The sequence below is a fragment of the Erythrolamprus reginae genome, chromosome 7 (assembly GCF_031021105.1).
Source record: "Erythrolamprus reginae isolate rEryReg1 chromosome 7, rEryReg1.hap1, whole genome shotgun sequence".
Taxonomy (NCBI): Eukaryota; Metazoa; Chordata; class Lepidosauria; order Squamata; family Dipsadidae; genus Erythrolamprus; species Erythrolamprus reginae.
In genome coordinates, this window is record NC_091956.1 from 86,138,368 (window position 1) to 86,158,140 (window position 19,773).

Sequence of the window (19,773 nt, forward strand, 5' to 3'; positions counted from 1 at the left end):
TGTGCCTGCATAGACTGGGAACAGGCTCCAGCTGTTCATTTGCCTCCCTGATGTCTGACTCCAAAGGCAGCTGATAACTGTCAGACGGCCCTGGCCCCATCTCTGCCTCGGATGCAGAGCACTCGTCAGAGCCTTCCCCAGACTCCAGGACTGGCCTGTGTTCCTTGCCAACCTCCTCACTGTCTAAATCTGCTGCCAGCTCTGTTGGCCGGCCACAACAATATCACTGAAGGCTTTCAAGAAGAAACTGGGCAGCCATTTTGTCCGAAATGGCACAAAGTCTCCTGCTTGAGCAGTGGGTGGGGCTGTAACCTACACTGAATAAACTCCACTTAAGATTCAATCTGAACTAAATCCAAATTGATTTGAATCTGTTTGGCTTGATTTCCACACACCCCTCTTGGTTAGGGGCTCAGGGAAGAGGAGCCGTCCAAGGGTGTCCAACGAGATCTACGGCCGATCTCCACAATCTCAACCCAACATTTAGGTTGCTATGGTTACATATTCCACATGGTCAGAGACAGGCTAGGAATAAAAGCCAAAACATGCTAATAAGCAAGAGACAGGAGGAGGATTGTTTCCCATCACAGTAGGACCATAAATTATGGGCCGTGTTAAGGAGAGAAATAACTTGCTAACCGATAGTTGAAATGCTTCTATTTCCCAGCTATAACAGAGGTTTCTGTTTCTCTTTCTGTGCCAGAAATTTGATAGTTTATTCTATACAGTGTCACAAAATGAATGTGTTATTTGGGGGAGGGGTATAGGCTTCATTCCTCTGTTCCACTCCTACTAAACTCCTAGAATGCTCTCTACCAACCCAGCTTAATTTTAACATTTCTTCCCTCACGTTGTAAGTACAGATAGTCCTCAACAAATGACCACAAGTGAGCTCAACATTTCTGTCACTGTTGTGATTCCGTCCGAGGCCCCTCAGGGAACGGCTGATCTTCTGTCGGTTTCCTGCTCAGAGGGGGAGGATGAGGAACAGGAGGTGCAGGCAGACGAGGAGGAGGAATCCCAGGCTGAGGAAGAGGGGGAACAGCCAGAGGCCCCCGAGAGGGAGCTCTCCCCAGCAAGCAGCCTGGATTCCTTAGAGGAAAATGCACAAGCAATAATCGATCTGCGACAGAGAAGAGCAACACAAAGAAGGGACCAATTGGCTAGGTACTTTCAGCACTAAAGAGGCAACAGCTGGGTTTGGGTGTGGTGCTCTCTGGAAAGGCTAAAAGGCAGACCCACCCTTCCTGGCTTGTGGAGTATTATCTTTGGGAGTCCTGGGACCTGGCTGTGATCTTTGGCGTCTTGGAATTTTGGTTTGTGACTTTGAATACTGAAACCTTGGGGGGAAAAGGTGGGGGTCTTATGCTCTACAGTGGTGGGTGTGCCAGCAAGAAGTTTGCTGTATTGTCTGGACATCAGGACTCTGCTGTAAAGTCTCATAGCCTGCCTGTTGGGAAGAACAGGTTTTTCTCTGTGTTTATTTTTCAAGCTATAAAGTACTTTTGCTTTTACCAGCGTGTCTGGCTGTTTTTTCCAGTTGGTGTTGAGGTCTGGGGGAACCCAGACAGAACAGTCACTAAGCAAGATAGATGCTCAGTGAGGTCCGCCCCATTTTAAGATATTTCTGGCTCCAGTTGTGAAGTGAATCACCACTGTTCTTAAATTAGTAACATGGTTACTTCAAAATCTCCTTTCCCTCCCCACACCTGGGGGAAGGACACTGCAAAATCTCCTTTCCCTCCCCACTCCTGGGGGAAGGACACTGCAAAATCTCCTTTCCCTCCCCACTCCTGGGGGAAGGACACTGCAAAATCTCCATTCCCTCCCCACTCCTGGGGGAAGGACACTGCAAAATCTCCTTTCCCTCCCAACTCCTGGGGGAAGGATACTGCAAAATCTCCATTCCCTCCCCACTCCTGGGGGAAGGACACTGCAAAATCTCCTTTCCCTCCGCACTCCTGGGGGAAGGACACTGCAAAATCTCCTTTCCCTCCCCACTCCTGGGGGAAGGACACTGCAAAATCTCCTTTCCCTCCCCACTCCTGGGGAAGGACACTGCAAAATCTCCATTCCCTCCCCACTCCTGGGGGAAGGACACTGCAAAATCTCCTTTCCCTCCCCACTCCTGGGGGAAGGACACTGCAAAATCTCCTTTCCCTCCCCACTCCTGGGGGAAGGATACTGCAAAATCTCCATTCCCTCCCCACTCCTGGGGGAAGGATACTGCAAAATCTCCATTCCCTCCCCACTCCTGGGGGAAGGACACTGCAAAATCTCCTTTCCCTCCCCACTCCTGGGGGAAGGATACTGCAAAATCTCCATTCCCTCCCCACTCCTGGGGGAAGGATACTGCAAAATCTCCATTCCCTCCCCACTCCTTGGGGAAGGATACTGCAAAATCTCCATTCCCTCCCCACTCCAGGGGAAGGACACTGCAAAATCCGCATTCCCTCCCCACTCCTGGGGGAAGGATACTGCAAAATCTCCATTCCCTCCCCACTCTGGGGCCTACCAGAGGTGGTATTTGCCGGTTCTCTCAACTATTCAGAATTTCCACTACCGGTTCTCCAGAACCTGTCAGAACCTGCTAAATTTCACAGTTGCAGGAAACTACATGTTGCTTTATAAGTTGAAAGCTACATGCTTTTCAGTTTGCTGGGTTTTTATTCTTTTTATTTTTTAACTTCCTTTGATGGGAATTTCACATTTGGAGAGCCAGCTGGGAAGGCAGGTATCAACCCACTTAGAAAAACCAGCCCGAGACCTCCTGATGTGTATAAACTGCATGCGATGGGGACAATCAGTTTTTCCTTCCTTTTTCTCTTTATAATGGAGTGGCCTAAAGAGGAATAGTAGCATATATATATATATATATATATATATATATATATATGTATATGTATATGTATATGTATATGTATATGTATATGTATATGTATATGTATATGTATATGTATATGTATATGTATATGTATATGTATATGTATATGTATATGTATATGTATATGTATATATATAATCATTCCCAGGACTCAATGACTTCAGTATGTGAATAAACTTTAGTAGTGGCAAAACAACGCCACGACACCTTGCCGTGCGATAAATAACCTCTCTGCTCCCTGCACAAAACATCACAGGTAAAATTAGTTCTGCTGAAGTCTGGCCAATGCCCTTGAGGTTTGGGGCTCCTGGCAACTAATGAAGAAGTACTGCTGACTGTCAGCGAGCGGTGTGGGAGGCATTCATCTTTATGGCAGAAGCAATTAAGTCCGCTCAGCTCCCTGAGCATGACGCACATTGAAGCCCCCCAGACTTTGTTTTCCTTAAAGGAAGTTTAGGGGCGGCTGACATGTGAAGATAAGCATCTAGGAAATGTCAAATTGGCTCAGACATCCCTCGATAGCTCCTGGAACGGGAGGAAGGAGGAAGCCTCATCGATCTCGCATGAGGACCCAATAAATCCTTGGAGAACATGGCTAAGATAATAGACTCTTCAGACCAATGTCGCTGCTGGGTTTTCAGTTGCTCCGCGTTCTGCCCCAGCTATGGACTGGAAAGACGGTAGCACACACGCAGTTTGTTTACCTAATTAACGGCTATTTATTTATGCATTATTAGAGTTGAAAGGGACCTTGCAGGTCATCTAGTCCAACCCCCTCCTTAAGCAGGTGATCCTGCACCACCCCAGTCACATGGCAGTCCAATCTCTTTGCCCATGTTTCGTCACCACTCCGCAGCCTGCACTGGCTGCTGATCAGTTTCCGGTTACAATTCAAAGTGTTGGTTATGACCTATAAAGCCCTAAATGGCATCGGACCAGAATACCTCCGGGACCGCCTTCTGCCGCACGAATCCCAGCGGCTGATTAGGTCCCACAGATTTGGCTCCTCCAGGTCCCGTCGATGAAACAATGCCGCCTGGCGGGACCCAGGGGAAGAGCCTTCTCTGTGGCGGCCCCGGCCCTCTGGAATCAGCTCCCCCCCAGAGATTAGGACTGTCCCCACCTTCCTTGCCTTTCGCAAACTTTTGAAAACTCATCTATGTCGCCAGGCATGGAGGAACTGACATATCCTTAGCTGCCTTTGACTTTATGGATGGTGTGTTTGGGTTGTATGACTGTTTTTAATAGGTTTTTTTTTTAAAGACTGTTTTAACATTGGATTTGTGTATGATGTTTTATTTGTTGTGAGGCGCTCTGAGTCCTCGGAGAGGGGCGGCATACAAATCTAATAAATTATTATTATTAATTATTATTATTATTTTTGAACATGTTGAGTGTTGGAGCACTCACAACCTCAGCTGGCAGGCCGTTCCACTAGTTCAGGGTAGGCAAAGTTGGCTCTTCTATGACATATAGACTTCAACTCCCAGAATTCCTGAGCTATCAAGCACATGCTATCAGGAAGCAAAGTCTCACACAAGGATGCTCGCGTGCATGAAATTTCACCGATTTTTGGCAGGGTTTTTTTTGCTTCTGCGCATGTGCGGAAGCAAAGAAATCGCCAAATATCAGTGAAATCTCATGCACACGAGCATTCTCATGTGAGATTGGACTTTCTGGCACATGGGCAGGAAGCCAAATCTTGTGCCGGTGCATGGCTCCATGCACGCCAGATTTAAGGGTCATCTGCATTTTTTGCAGCCTGGATGACAAACCCTTTGGCAAAATAATCATTGTGGTTTCATGGACAAGGTGGACAGTGGTCTGTTAAGATCCCCCCCCCCCCGAAGCAGTAATCAAAGATGACAAATGATACTAAAAATAAAAATGCAGCAATCGTTGAAGAGTAGACCTCATTTTAATTGGTCACCTTTGGAAGAAGACACCTCTGAAGAGCCTTTGAAAAGCACGTCCCTCCCAAGGCAGGAATCGTGACAGACAGCTCCATCGAAAGGAGAGTTGCTTGTAATCATCAGCCTCAAACAGCAGAGAATCTCAAGGCACATATATATATATATAAATAGGAGAGCAAATAAGTCCTTTTCTGTCAGGTCACCTGAGATGGTGCCACCTTCTTCAATATTTCAAAGGATGACTTATTTCAAACGAAGGTGCCGTTTTCCTTTCGGGTCAAGAAATGGACTGCAGCTTCTCCTTTTTAGCGTCAATGGGCCTTAAGGGAGACGCACTATAAAACGACTTTAATTTAACCTGCTGTTTACTTACATTAATTGAGATTCTCTCCTGATCAAGATCTGGCGTTACATTACAATGTTGTCTGTCAAAATTGTAGCTTAGCCTTGGGACAAAGCTGCCCAGGTCGGTAGGGATGGGCTTACATTTTTTTAGGAAACAGTTCTCTTCCCAGTTGCTAGGTGAGCATGACCAGTATTGGGTTCCTATAGGCAGTCATGGGCAGCCAAAATGTTTACTGCCACACTGGGGGGCGTGGCTTATTTTGTGGGCGTGGCTTGATGGTCATGTGACTGGGTAGCAGTGGCTTGCCGGCCATGTGACCAGGTGGAATGGCTTGAACGATCATCATCGTTCAAGTGAACAGTTAAGTCCTCGACTTACAACTTCACCAGTGTTGCTCTCTGGGGTGACAATTTTTTTTTGATGTCTTGAATTTGAATTTAATTGCATTTTGTTCTAATTGCAATGGGTTTCTTATTTATTTTTATTTATTTCTTTTGTCAAGTACATATTGGTGGTATACAAAGATATAACAATGTTTATACTGTACTTGATACTAGTAAGAGAAACATGAGGACAGGGGACGGAAGGGACGCTGGTGCACTTATCCACGCCCCTTACTGACCTCTTAGGAATCGGGAGAGGCCAATGGTGGAGAGTCTAAGGGTCAGGTTTTGGGGGTCAGGTGACAATACTACAGAGTCAGGTAGTGAGTTCCATGCATCAACTACTCGGTTACTAAAGTCGTATTTCATGTAGTCGAGTTTGGAGTGTTTACTTTAAGTTTGTATCTGTTGTGTGCTCGTGTGTTGTTGTTTATTTATTTATTTGTTGTGTCCAATTTGCTTTCCTGGGTCGCCCCCCATCTCAGGCTGGGTCTCTAGGCGAGCGGGTGCCAATCAGCTGTTGAGAAAAGGGGGGGGAATGTCCCCCCTGAAACTCCTGCCGGTGCTGGTCTCCCTGCCGCTTTCCGAGGAGGAGGAAGAGGATGGGAGGGGGGGGGGAGTCAATTGGAGCTGGGCACACAGCTGCATCCCACCCCGTCCTGCCTGCTGGCCACCCCTGCCTGTAGTACAGCTGAGGACGCCACACTGGTAGTAAAACTGGAGCTGGGTGCGCAGCTTTGGGTCTCTGGCACGCATGAGCGCATGTCCTGGCCTTCAATTTACAATCCAGTGGTTGTAAATTGAGGACCACCTGTACTTTAAGGAAAAGAAAGAATGATTGTTCTTATTTCTTCTTCTATCTTAGTTAAAGATGGCCTCTCCATTGTTCTCTGCCACATAACTGATTTCCTTGGGGAAAGGCTGCCTAGAGGTGGTAGGGTTGCATATTTCTCTCCTATATAATCTACCAGGGAATTCCCACCAGTGTTTTGCTTTATTTATATTGTTCATATTCAATTGTTTATATTCTGAAGCAGTGGAAAATTAGATATTGCAAATGCATATATATATATAGAGAATAGAATTCTTTATTGGCCAAGTATGATTGGACACAAAGGAATTTGTCTTGGTGCATATGCTCTCAGCGTACATAAAAGAAAATATAAATTTGTCAAGAAATATGTGGTGTGTGTATATATATGTACATAAATGTAATTTTGCTCTTGGTTCCCGTTGGAAATATCGTTGCTTGAAAGTAACTTTCTTCCCTATTGTTAAACTAATGCCTTGAATGTAATGCAGTAATATATATGTATAATAGCGCTATCCTAGTCTCCCTTAATTTTAAATATTCAGCAAAAATATGTGAGATATATATATATCAATATACCAGGGTGATTTGACACAAAATGTAACCCTTCCCTGGTACAGAGCTGAAAGGATTGGATTTTATTTTTATTTATTATTTTATTATTTGGATTTGTATGCCGCCCCTCTCCGAAGACTGGATACTGTAGCCTGGAGGTTAATTCTCTGCCTTACAAGGCAAAGGTTGCAGGTTCAAGTCCCAGTGGGTATGGCTAGCTGATGAGGCCAAAATAAGGCAGAAATAGATCTATCCTAGTCTCCCTTAATTTTCAAATTCAGCAAAAACATGTGACATATATATACACACACATATATATATTACATTACTATAAAATATTATATACTGTATATATATTACTGCATTACATTACATTCAAGGCATTAGTTTAACAATAGGGAAGAAAGTTACTTTCAAGCAACGATATTTCCAACGGGAACCAAGAGGAAAATTGCACGTTGCCCTCCATGCTGAAGCCGTCCAAGAAGCATTTTAGTTTAAAAACCAAACAGACCATCACATCTGCCATGGCAATTACTCACTTCAAACTCTGTGGGCCCTGAGCGGACCATTTTACCCTTTCTCACATTTTGAGCTCAGCAAAAATGAATTAAAAAAGAAAAGAAAGGTTTTCTATCTGAAGAATGAACGTCTGGAAAACGTCTCCAAAATAATCTGACACATCATATCGAAACTTCACAGGCCAGATTGCGTTATTTTGCGTAGACTGCAGTTAAGCATCTTTTCAGAACCATATGTTTTCTGAATCAATACAATCTTCCTCCTCCAATTTTAGCCTGGCATTTCATTCCCAAGCACCCCAGAAAGAATCCAGAAAAATTCAGTTTTACTTAATTCTTTTTGAAACACAAAAACAGAGTTTTCAGCCAAATCCTCTATTTGTGCTCAATGGAAAGCTGAATTCAGTGTGTTAAATATCAAGTATACCTGCACAGAATTAGAAACATAGAAACATAGAAGACTGACGGCAGAAAAAGACCCCATGGTCCATCTAGTCTGCCCTTTTACTATTTCCTGTATTTTATCTTACAATGGATATATGTTTATCCCAGGCATGTTTAAATTCAGTTACTGTGGATTTACCAACCATGTCTGCTGGAAGTTTGTTCCAAGGATCTACTACTCTTTCAGTAAAATAATACTTTCTCATGTTGCCTTTGATCTTTCCCCCAACTAACTTCAGATTGTGTCCCCTTGTTCTTGTGTTCACTTTCCTGTTAAAAACACTTCCCTCCTGAACCCTATTTAACCCTTTAACATATTTAAATGTTTCGATCATGTCCCCCCTTTTCCTTCTGTCTTCCAGACTATACAGATTGAGTTCATTAAGTCTTTCCTGATACGTTTTATACTTCAGACCTTCCACCATTCTTGTAGCCCGTCTTTGGACCCGTTCAATTTTGTCAATATCTTTTTGTAGGTGAGGTCTCCAGAACTGAACACAGTACTCCAAATGGGGTCTCACCAGCGCTCTATACAATGGGATCACAATCTCCCTCTTCCTGCTTGTTATACCTCTAGCTATGCAGCCAAGCATCCTACTTGCCTTTCCTACCGCCCGACCACACTGCTTAATTATGGGGTTGTAGTTAAATGCTATTTTCTTTAAATCGGATGGACTGTAGGGTAGCCCTTCTATTTTCAAGGGGATATACATTACGAAATGATGAATGCAGAATTTTTTAGATTTTGTATTTTAAAAATGGAATGGATTAGAACATAAATCCATCTCTGGACAATAGAAAGTTAATGCAGAAGTCCCCCAAGAAATGTTGACACTTAAAGTAAAGTATACTCCAATGACACCAAAATACAACTGAAAATACCAACAATACATGGGGCTGGCCTTAAAGAGCATCGCAAAGTTGATGCAAAATGCAGTGGCCCACATAGTTGGTGTGCACGTGTATCATCTCTCCTGCAGGATTTGCATTGGTTGCCGATTTGTTTCTGGCTGCCATTCAAGGTGTTGGTTGTCACCTTTAAAGCCCTTCAGGGCTTAGGACCAGGTTATCTATGGGACCATATCTCTTGCTGGTCACATCTACCCAAACCATCAGAGCAGGGAGGTAGGGAATATTGCAGATCCCGTTCCCTAGGTGTTCTGGTTTCTGACTAGAGCCTCTGTTAATGGGAATAAAGGCTTACTGAATGCAGAGATTTATAAAGCAAAAACCATCATCTTTATTTCTCTCTCTTCTGTTACAAAATTGTGTCGTCATCGGCAGGCAATCACTTTTATCTCAGTCTTTAATACTAAATCAACAAAAAACATTCTCCAAGCATTCCTCCCTTCATCTTAAGATTTATGGCTAGGCAGCACTAGCTCAGGGTAATAAAACTGCAGTTAAAAGACACATAAAAACAAAGCTTACGTCAGAGCTGCGGAATGACACCTCCATATTGATTTATGGCAGAATTGAAAACTCCGCCCTTCTTCTCCGCTGACACCCAGATGTGTGAATTAATTACTTACTTAATTAACCCATTCCTCTTCCCTGACACCTGTTTTCTCTGTCTCCGTAATCGTCTGAAATGAGGATTTAACCATCTATTATCTGTTTCTCCTTCACTGGAGTCTGAACTCATAGAAACATCCTGTGGTCGGTCTGCCCCTTGTTCTTCTGCCTGTAAGTCAGGACCTGCCACTAATTCATAAACACTCTCTGAATCAGAATCTTCAAAATCTTCAAACTGAACAGGAGTATACACAACACTAGGGAGATACACCTGATGGGACCCAGAATAAGGGTCTTCTCCGTGGTGGGTCCTTCTCTCTGGAACATCATCCCACCAGATATTAGAGTGGCCCCTGCTCTAATATTCTTCCAGAAGGCACTAAAGACGTGGTTCTGTTAGTGGGCCTGGGAAACCCAGAATGGGACGGGAGCCCATGGGTCATGTGATGTGTTGTCAGGGCTTTATTAATAAAGTAACATTTTATTATGTTATTTTTAATAATTTAGTCAACAAAGCCAATTACAGTGGTACCCCTACTTATTGTTGTGATTCCGTCTGAGGCTCCTCAGGGAACGGCTGAACCTCTGCCGGCTCCATGCTCAGAGGGGAAGGATGAGGAACAGGAGGAGGAGGAGGAGGCCCAGGCAGATGGGGAGGAGGAATATCAGGCCGAGGGAGAGGGAGAACAGCCTGAGTCCCCCGGGGTGGAGCTCTCCCCAGCAAGCAGCCTGGAGTCCTTAGATGAAAATGCACAAGCCATCATCGATCTCAGGCAGAGAAGAGCAGCCCAAAGAAGGGGACAATTAGCCAGGTATTTCCAGCCATAAATAGGCAACAGCTGGGTTTGGGTGTGGTTCTCCCCAGAAAGGCTGAAAAGGCAGACCCACCCTTCCTGTATTGTGGAGTATAATCTTTGGGAGTCCTGGGACCTGGCTGTGATCTTTGGCGTCTCTGATTCTGGCTTGTGGCCTTGAAGGCTGAAACCTTGGGGGGAAAGGCGTGGGTCTTATTCTCTACAGTGGTGTGGGTGCCAGCAAGAAGTCTGCTGTATTGTCTGGCCGTCAGGACTCTGCTGTGAAGCCTCATAGCCTGCCTGTTGGGAAGAACAGGTTTTTCTCTGTGTTTATTTTTCAAACTATAAAGTGCCTTTGCTTTTACCAGCGTGTCTGGCTGTTTTTTCCAGTTGGTGTTGAAGTCTGGGGGCACCCAGACAGAACACTTATGAACTTAATTCATTCCGTGACCAGGTTCTTAAGTAGAAAAGTTTGTAAGAAGAAGCAATTTTACCATAAGAATCAATGTAAATTAATGTGTGTGATTGGAGAAACCACAGAGAGGGTGGAGGCCCTGTTTCCTCCCAGGAGATTCCTAGAGAGGCCCCATAGAGCCTTCTCCCTGCCTTTTCCGGTTACAGTTTCGGAGGTTCGGGTTTGTAAGTGGAAAATGGTTCTTGAGAAGAGGCAAAAAAATCTTGAACACCCGGTTCTTATCTAGAAAAGTTTGTAAGTAGAGGCATTCTTAGGTAGAGGTACCACTGTATATGAGTTACCTAAGACTGCTTTCAATGGGATAGAAACAGAGATTTTATATTTCTACAGCTAAATCATGAGTTTAGAAATCTAAGTTTTGAAACAATGAATGCCTTGGAACCTCAAGGCATTAATATGTATAGGAACTAAAATCTGCATCTACATTCATGGGGGGAAAGACAAAATAATTTATACTGCTAATTAAAAATGTAAATCCAATGCAATTCCATATACATATGTCAGCGTATCAGAACAACTGCATTCATTTTTGCCAGATTTTATTTTCATTCCTGGATTCAGAATTCAAATACCCCGTGACACCCACTTGCATTCTTCAAATAATTTAAATGTATTGCCAATAAATAAACCAGAAAAAAAAGAGCAGTTTTGGATACTGGCCATAGATTTGACATACAAATACAAGTTTGTCACCAGCTGCCTTTAGAATGATAAGAGAAACACAGTTGTACACATAATGCAAACTTATCAGACTTGCAGAAGCAGCTAGTTTCAAGATCAGCAGAAACAATATATTGTGATATATTGGTTAATCTGAAGTCTTTCTTCCTATATGCAAGCACAGTCAAATTCTAATGCCCTCACGTTTGATGGCCTGCAATGGTTCTCGGTAGGATATCGTTCCTTCACACTCTCCCATATTTTCTGAACAATTTATTACGAGTGACTTTCAAGCACAGGAAAACAGCAGTCCAGGCAGCACAAATGAAAATAGGTTTATTTTATGCTAGTGCTCTTTACAAGAATTTGAATTACTAATGGTAAAAGCAAATTGGCAGTAGATAGAGAATCAAGAGAATGCCAGGTGGGCTGGATTTATTTCTCTTACGAGTGTGAAGGGATTCGAGACTGATGAAGCATTTGACCCAGTGATAGAATTCACCCAGTTCACACTGGTTTGGGCGAACCAGTTGTTAAATTACCTACACTCTTCATGGATGCCAAATGTATCAGTGATTATTGAAACGGATGTCCAGGTGCTGCCTCTATGTTGGTTGAGGCAGGCAGGAGTCCCTTGGGTACCACTTGTTGAGGGTCAGGGGAAAGGGAGGGTCTTGCCTTCTCTTTCTGCTCAAGATCCCCATGGACAATTGGTGGGCCACTGTGTGACACAAAATGCTGGACTCGATGGGCTTTGGCCTGATTCACCAGGGCTCTTCTTAGGTTCTTAGGTTATGCTATCTTAGAGATCCTGGGCCCTGTGATATGCTGCAATGGATAAACGGGCAATGGAGCAGCCGGATATACTAGCATGACTCAACTATATTTGGGTATAGTAGCATGACTCAACAAAAAATCTATCTCTCTGTCTGTCCGTCCGTCCGTCCGTCCATCCATCCATCCATCCATCTTCCTCAATCTCTCTCTCTCTCTCTCTCTCTCTCTCTCAATCTCTCTCTCCCTCCCTCCAACTATCTATCTATCTATCTTTCTATCAATTTCTTTCTCTCTCGCTCTCTCATACACACACATCTATCTTTGGTGGAATTAAAATTATATATACACTATGATGGGAGATAACCGTAGTCAGTTTCCATTGGGTCCCAAAAAGTAGAAAATAAGAATATCACTGTATGCATTTCAGTAAAAAAAGCAAGGGACTACCGTAAATAGAGTGAATCTACAACTAAATTACATAGTACATACAGTCACACACACTCCGGCTCTGTTTATGTTTTCTGCAAAGTCATGGTTTTGCTTAAAATATGGTTTACTGAGTAAGCTGTGATTTCTATGTTCCCACACTGTATACATCATAGTTATTTGGGGTAAATTGGTTAACCTCAAGTTTAGATAACAAAACTTGATGTCTAAGCATGACTGACGAATGTCTTGGTTTGCAATGCACTGGATTTCTACAGTGATACGTAATCAATTAAAATGGAGGAGATACAGCATTTTAATATCTGAAATGCGTGGGGTTTTTTAAAAAAGAAGAACTAACCCTTCCATTTTCCCACCACCACCACCACCATCGTCATCCAGTCAGAACCGATGAAGCTTCTTAGATGAGGAGCGATATGTCTTCACCTTCAAGGAATTCCCCCCCCCTTTTTCTCACCTTTGAGACGACCGTAGGCTGAAGGAGTGAGAATTTCCATGCACATTCAGCATTTCACTAACACCATTTTTATCCCTTTTCCATCCTTTCGGAAGAGACGATGAAAAGAATTGTTCCCATCTCCAATTCAGAGCACGCGTTCTTTGGGAATAAGGCTCGCACACAGAGAGTTATGCAATCTGTGTGCCAACGTAACGTGGGTGGAGAAAGGCCAAGTGCTTGTATCTCTTCTCCAGGAAAACAATATCCGAACCCCTTCTGACTAAGTGCTCTGTCCTTCGGCCGCATCCATTAACATTTAGCCGTGCATTCCATTGTCAATCAGCCCACACTGGTCTTATGTGGCATTGAGAAAATATTTTCATGCCTCCAGTGTCTTGATTTTTAAATATGGAGAGAGAAAACCTCTGCATGAACATTTGCCAAGGTTGCAAGAGCTTCCTAGCGCCTGAACAAAACGACGGCCAAATGGGATGGGGCGTTAACAGAAGTCAGAATTGTCTTCCCACTTGATAAATTCCATGGGGCCAAGGCTGCAATCCTTCATCACAGGAGACCAAATCTTGCTAAACTCAATGAACAAAAACTGTGCGAAATCATTGCTCAGCAATTGAGGAAGTCTCTTGCAATTAGCTTAAAATTGCAACGCAGTGGAGGTGAAGCTACAGGCATTAGGGGGCTTACCAGCAGGTGGGGCAGGGCCACTGCAAACACAATTGGCAGGAAATGGGTTAAAACAGACCAGCTGATTCTCTAGTGTACCTTCTCAAGTTTCTCCCTAAATGTTCATTTTCTAGAGAATGCGCAAAACAGCCCCAGCCCTCTGGAACCAACGATGTTTGGGTTCCCCTTGCTGTATTTTGTATTTTATTCCCATTTTTGTAAGCCACTTTGAGTCTGTGGAGAAGGACAGCACAGAAATCCAAACAAACAAATAAACAAATTTGCAAAAATGTGAATATTGTTGCACAGAGCGCAGAGCATTGATTTATCAGAATGCAACCCACCAAATCCTGGACTCTCCTCTCTTGAAAAGTGTTGCACATAACTCCTGCTTATGGTTAACCCTTTTCCAGGCAGGTGAGCTTGCTATCAAACAAAGTTCAAGGCTCCAATCACCTTTCATTCTAATTTCCTGGTGGGTTAACGTGAGGTCAGGAAGCATCCTTGACCATAAAGTTGAGTCTGGGTGTGGGGGGGAGGTCAGAGAGCTTATGGGCACCCAAGGAGTTGTGGGCAGGCAGGTTTATGTTGCTGGATGCCATAGGGAGGAACTAAGGCCTAGTCAAAGGAGAGCAAAAAAAAAGTTTTCGCAGAATAAGAAAAATTGTATTTCCCTGCTGAGCGTTAAAAGTGAGGAACAGCCTGAATTACTTGAGATGAATGGGGACAATTTCTATTCTGTGTTTCTGCTCCTTTGTTCCTTCCAGTGTTATTTGCTGCTTTCCTTCCAGGCCAATAGATCTGCCAAGCCCAGGGAGGAAATCCTCTTGGCTGCAAATTGCCAGTGCGCAAAGCCACGGGGACATGCGCGGGACAAAAATAAGGTACTACTTGGGTACTTGCAAATACAGTGGGACCTCTACTTACAAACGTAATTCGTTCCCTGACCAGGTTCTTAAGTAGAAAAGTTTGTAAGTAGAAGCAATTTTTCCCATAGGAATCAACGTAAAAAGAAATAATGCCTGCAAAACCATTTAGGAAAGAAATAAAAGCTTGGAATTTGGGAGGGAGGAGGAGGAGGAGGAGGAAGAGGAGGAGGACAGTCGCGGCCGAAGGAAGAAGGGGAGGGGAGGGGAATTAAAAAAATACAAAACTTTAAGGCTTCAAAAAAAAAAGAGGGGCTCTGAGGCAGCGAGGAGAATCATGCGCCTCCCATACACCCGGCGTGAGGATGCCTCCCATACAGTGCGCCAGAGAGAGAAACTGGCCGGGCTTTCGTGCTGCTCTCAAATTTCCTGCAAAATTTTTCCGGGCTCGGTTTCTTAAGTAGAAAATGGTTCTTAAGAAGAGGCAAAAAATCTTATCTAGAAAAGTTCTTAAGTAGAGGCGTTCTTAGGTAGATGTACCACTGTACATAGTTCTAAACATATCATATATTGTCATAACATAACATAACATATATTGTCATACCAATCGTAGAATACAGCTCGCCTGTATTGAACTCACATTGCATATCGGACATCAACACAATTGAGAGAGTCCAGAAATATTTCACAAGAAGAGTCCTTCACTCGTCTTCTCACAACAAAATACCTGAATCCGCCAGACTTGAAATTCTTGGTTTAGACAACTTATAACTTTGTTGTCTCCATTCTGACTTAACTATAGTTCATAAAATCATATACCAAAATGTCCTACCTGTTAGCGACTACTTCACCTTTAACCACAACAATACACGAGTACTTATATTTAAATTAAATGTCAACCGCTCCAAACTCGACTGCAAAAAATACGACTTCAGTAATAGAGTGATCAATGCCTGGAATGCCCTACCTGACTCTGTGGTTTCTGCTCCTAACCCCAAATCCTTCAACCTTAGATTACGTACAATCGACTTCTTCCCCTTTCTAAGAGGTCTGTAAGGGCCGTGCATAAGCGCACCATTGTCCCTAACGGCCCTGTCCTACTATTCTATTGTTTTCCATCATTACTTTTTATCATTACTTATCTAATCTTTTATTTATACAAATTACCATCCTATAATTGTTTGACAAATATAAATGAATAATATGCACAAATGAAATATTAGCCTTTAAAAAGAATTCCTTTGTTTAATGTTCAAGTTTTTTAAAACTTCTCAAAGAAACCAGGCCATCAACCATGGTATCAACCATGCTTAACACCACCATGACTAAAAATGTCGGAACCCCCCAGTTATAACATTACACAATTGAATTATTGATATTCTTTGATCTATAAACAAGGATGCACATTACATAGGCATCAGACAACCAGTAAATACCATATGAAGATTCACGGTGAATAAAATTACCTGGAATTACTTCAAAAAGGAACTTTCCTGGGTTTTCATCGCTGGAAGGATGCTCAATCACACGATTCCCAGGTAAGAATATGGTGCCCTTAAACATAAAATTAGGAGAAAGGACAAGATGACATGTTTAGCTATAAGGAAAAAAACAGTCAAGTGGGATCATTAATATTTATTGACCCCTCGCACCCTGGACACAAACTGTTTCAACTCCTACCCTCAAAACATCGCTACAGAGCACTGCACACCAAGACAACTAGACACAAAGACAGTTTTTCCCCCGAATGCCATCGCTCTGCCAAACAAATAATTCCCTCAACACTGTCAGACTTTCTACTAAATCTGTACTTCTATTTCTATTAGTTTTTCTCTTCATTCCCATCATCCTTTTCCTCCCACTTAGGACTGTAGGACTGTAACTTGTTGCTTGTATCCTAAGATTTTTATTAATATTGATTGTTTCTTCATTACTTAGTTGACCCCTATGACCATCATTAAGTGTTGTACCACATCATTCTTGACAAATGTCTCTTTTTCTTTTATGTCCACTGAGAGCATCTGCACCAATGACAAATTCCTTGTGTGTTGAGGAAACAGGGCCGGAAAAGGCAGGGAGAAGCCTTTGTGGGGCCACTCTAAGGATCTCCTGGGAGGAAACAGGGTCTCCAATCGCACACATTATTTGCTTTTACATTGATTCCTATGGGAAAAATTGCTTTTTCTTACAAACTTTTCTACTTAAGAACCTGGTCATGGAGCGAATTAAGTTCGTAAGTAGAGGTACCACTGTATAACTCTTAAACAAGTGTAACCAAAACTTTAATGTCCACATTACAGGCAGGCAATAATCCCCTTCCACAGCCAGTCCTCCATCATCATTTTGATTTTCAGAGTTGACAAAAATCTCAATTGGTGTTAAGGCGATCAAATTGTGATTCATGGTTATGAGCTGCGTGCACAGCCTCGGACAGAAACGGAGCGAGAAGGAGAGAGAGAGGCTCTTTCAGGAATGTGTGAAGAACTGCAGGACAAAGAGGAACCAGAGTTCTACAAAGCACGGAATAAATGGTGCACCTGGCTGGATAAAAGACTATATACAACTCCATCCTGATCTTTCTACCCTTCACCCAAACAATCATCCCACAAACCTATAAAATAATATTATGAATCATTGATAAAAGGTGAATAAATCCCAAACCACAAAACTCAAACCTTAACCCAAGTTTAGAAACCTAAAATTTTTATCTATATTGATACTGTAGTAAAGATCTTAAAAGCTGTAGAGCAATCGGGTCAACAGATAAGTTGACACTATTTACGACAGTTGATAAACTCATAGATGAATTTATTTCTCCTTTCTTCTTTTTATTTTTCTTCTTCTTTTCTCTTTCTCCCCCTTTTCTCTCTTTTCCTTTCTCTCTCTTTAGCTTTTCCTCTTTATTTTCTTCCTTTATGTAAGTGTGTATTTTATTTTATAACTGCATACTCTAAATTCATATACATTTGTACTAATATTCACATAGTCCTTTTGCTTGCTGTATCCCCTTCCCCATTTACGTTCAATAAAGATTATATTTTATTTTTAAATAGAAAAAAGGAAAAAGGAAAAAAGAAGAAGTAGTTTAACATTTAAACTCGACCCTTCGTAGAGCTGTGCAGTGGTTATGTTTCCCTATAAATGCAGCCGAGACCGAAGCGAGGCTCCATCTTGTTTGCGGATGATCGATTGGAGACCGGCTTTCTCTGCCATCTGCAGGCCTGGGGCTTACGGAGTATAGATTTTCATTTTGACATCATTAATAGGCACATTTTGCCAGCCAACATTGCACAACGAGGCCATAGAAGCTGCACGGGGAGGAGGACGGAATATTTATCTGCCTTGACATCCCAAGTATGCAATCACTTAATTCCTTATCTTTTTCCTCCTCCAGGATTATTCTTTTGTACTAAAGACATCAGATCTTTCCTTTCCTCTCTTTTCCTTTTCCTTCCTCTCCTCCTCTCCTCCCCCTTCCTTTCCTTCCTTTCCTTCTTTACTCTCCTCCCCTCCCCTTCCTGTCATTTCATCTACAGCACCACAGAAGACAGTGGCAGACAGGCGATGTTTATGCCGACCCTTTTGCCTTAAGAGAGTCACTAACATTAATTGGTGCAAATTGGTGCCCAAGCTGGGCAGCTGCCATAGATGATTAATTTATCCTATTACTTTCTGGATGCTTTTGGAAAGCAGGCATTTCTATTATTATTATTATTATTATTATTATTATTATTATTATTATTATTATTATTTAGATTTGTATGCCACTCCTCTCCGCAGACTTGGTTTCTATGGTCCCTTGACTTTTGCGGGATGGTACCTTGAAGATTAAACTTCATTCAATGTTTATTCTAAAAAGCATTCGCTGGATTTAGCTTGGAGCCTCCTCTGCTGCCATCCCTGCCCTGCAGCGTTCTGACTCTCAGAAACGTCGCTGTCATCTGTGATGTTAGACCTCTCCTCGCTCCCTCTTCCACTGCTGCTCAGAAACCTGGAGAAGAGCTTAGTTTCCATGGAGCTTGAAGAAGGGGAAGTCATTGTACCAGGGGTGGATTCGATCTCATCCTTCCACAGTCCCATTAGGGCAGTGACGGGAACACTAGCTCGGGCTTCTGCAAATTCCCCCCACGGCTTTCAATAATCCATCAGATTCTTGAGGTTCCACGAACAAAGACGACGTGAAGCTCTGGAGACCCTGGGGCTCTCCAAGTTTGGCTGTTTGCTTGCAGAGGTTTCATTGCCAAACTAGGGTGACATCATCTGTGCCAGCAAACAAATAATAATAATAATAATAATAATAATAATAATAATAATATTGTGAGCCGCCCAAGGCTGCGGAGAGGGGCGGCATACAAAGCAATGATGAGAAAAAACTAGTAGAAATAGAAGTGCAGACTTAGTAAATAGTTTGACAGTGTTGAGGGAAATATTTGTTTAGCAGAGTGATGGCGTTCGGGGAAAACCTGTTCTTGTGTCCAACAGAACAGAACCAACAGCTGCCCTGAGTTTGTGGAGAGGGGCGGCATACAAATCTAAATAATAATAATAATAATAATAATAATAATAATAATAATAATAACAACAACAACAACTTTGTAACAATATCATTGATATTGCTTTAATCACAGCTGGGATTGTATCCCTTGTGTTCTTTTTGAAAAGCTTATTGAAAAAGCAGCAAAGGAATACAAGGAAATCAGTGTAATTGCCTAATTTTATCCCGTTCAGACAAGTGTGTTAAGCCCAATTAAAGACCACACATTTTCTTTAAACAACAACAACAACAACAGTGTAGCTTTAAGTTTATTCATTCTACCCCCTCTTTTCTTAGGAGCCCATGCATTTGGCAGGAAACTGCTAATAAAATCTCTACCCATAGCAACAGGTCTTCTTCTAGTTGCTTATTCAACTGAAAATACTGCTTTTATCTCAGATGTAATGGAGAGAGAATTCCCTCGAGCACTAAGAAGCTACAAGGATTTGACTTTTGTCTCGATCTGAGCTACAAATTAATGAAAACGGTCTCAGATGTTTTGCTTTGCCAGTTCAATGGCCATGCAGGGCTTATCTAAAAGCCCCCCCCCCATTTGGGGGCTATGTCTTGCTCCCTCCCTCAAAGAAGACGTTGATTCAAACTGAATGTGTTGTGGTAACAGCTACCAGAATTCCCACCTGACACAAAGAACTTCTTTAAAGGACTGGCAAAACTATCTGCTTTGGGGTTTTTAAAAAGTTAGTGCCCACCTCTTTAAAAAAACTTTA

At 42.6% G+C, this 19,773-nt stretch overlaps 1 protein-coding gene across 2 annotated transcripts in view; it reads right to left on the bottom strand.

Annotated features, from left to right (window-relative positions):
• The window catches only part of ARHGAP24 (Rho GTPase activating protein 24), a 220,674-nt gene that overhangs the window by 129,839 nt on the left and 71,062 nt on the right, over positions 1-19,773 (bottom strand). For both annotated transcript variants that reach the window (XM_070758057.1, XM_070758058.1), the window contains exon 3: positions 15,978-16,065. In XM_070758057.1, the coding sequence (XP_070614158.1) occupies positions 15,978-16,065 (88 nt within the window). The remainder of the gene's footprint in view (positions 1-15,977; positions 16,066-19,773) is intronic.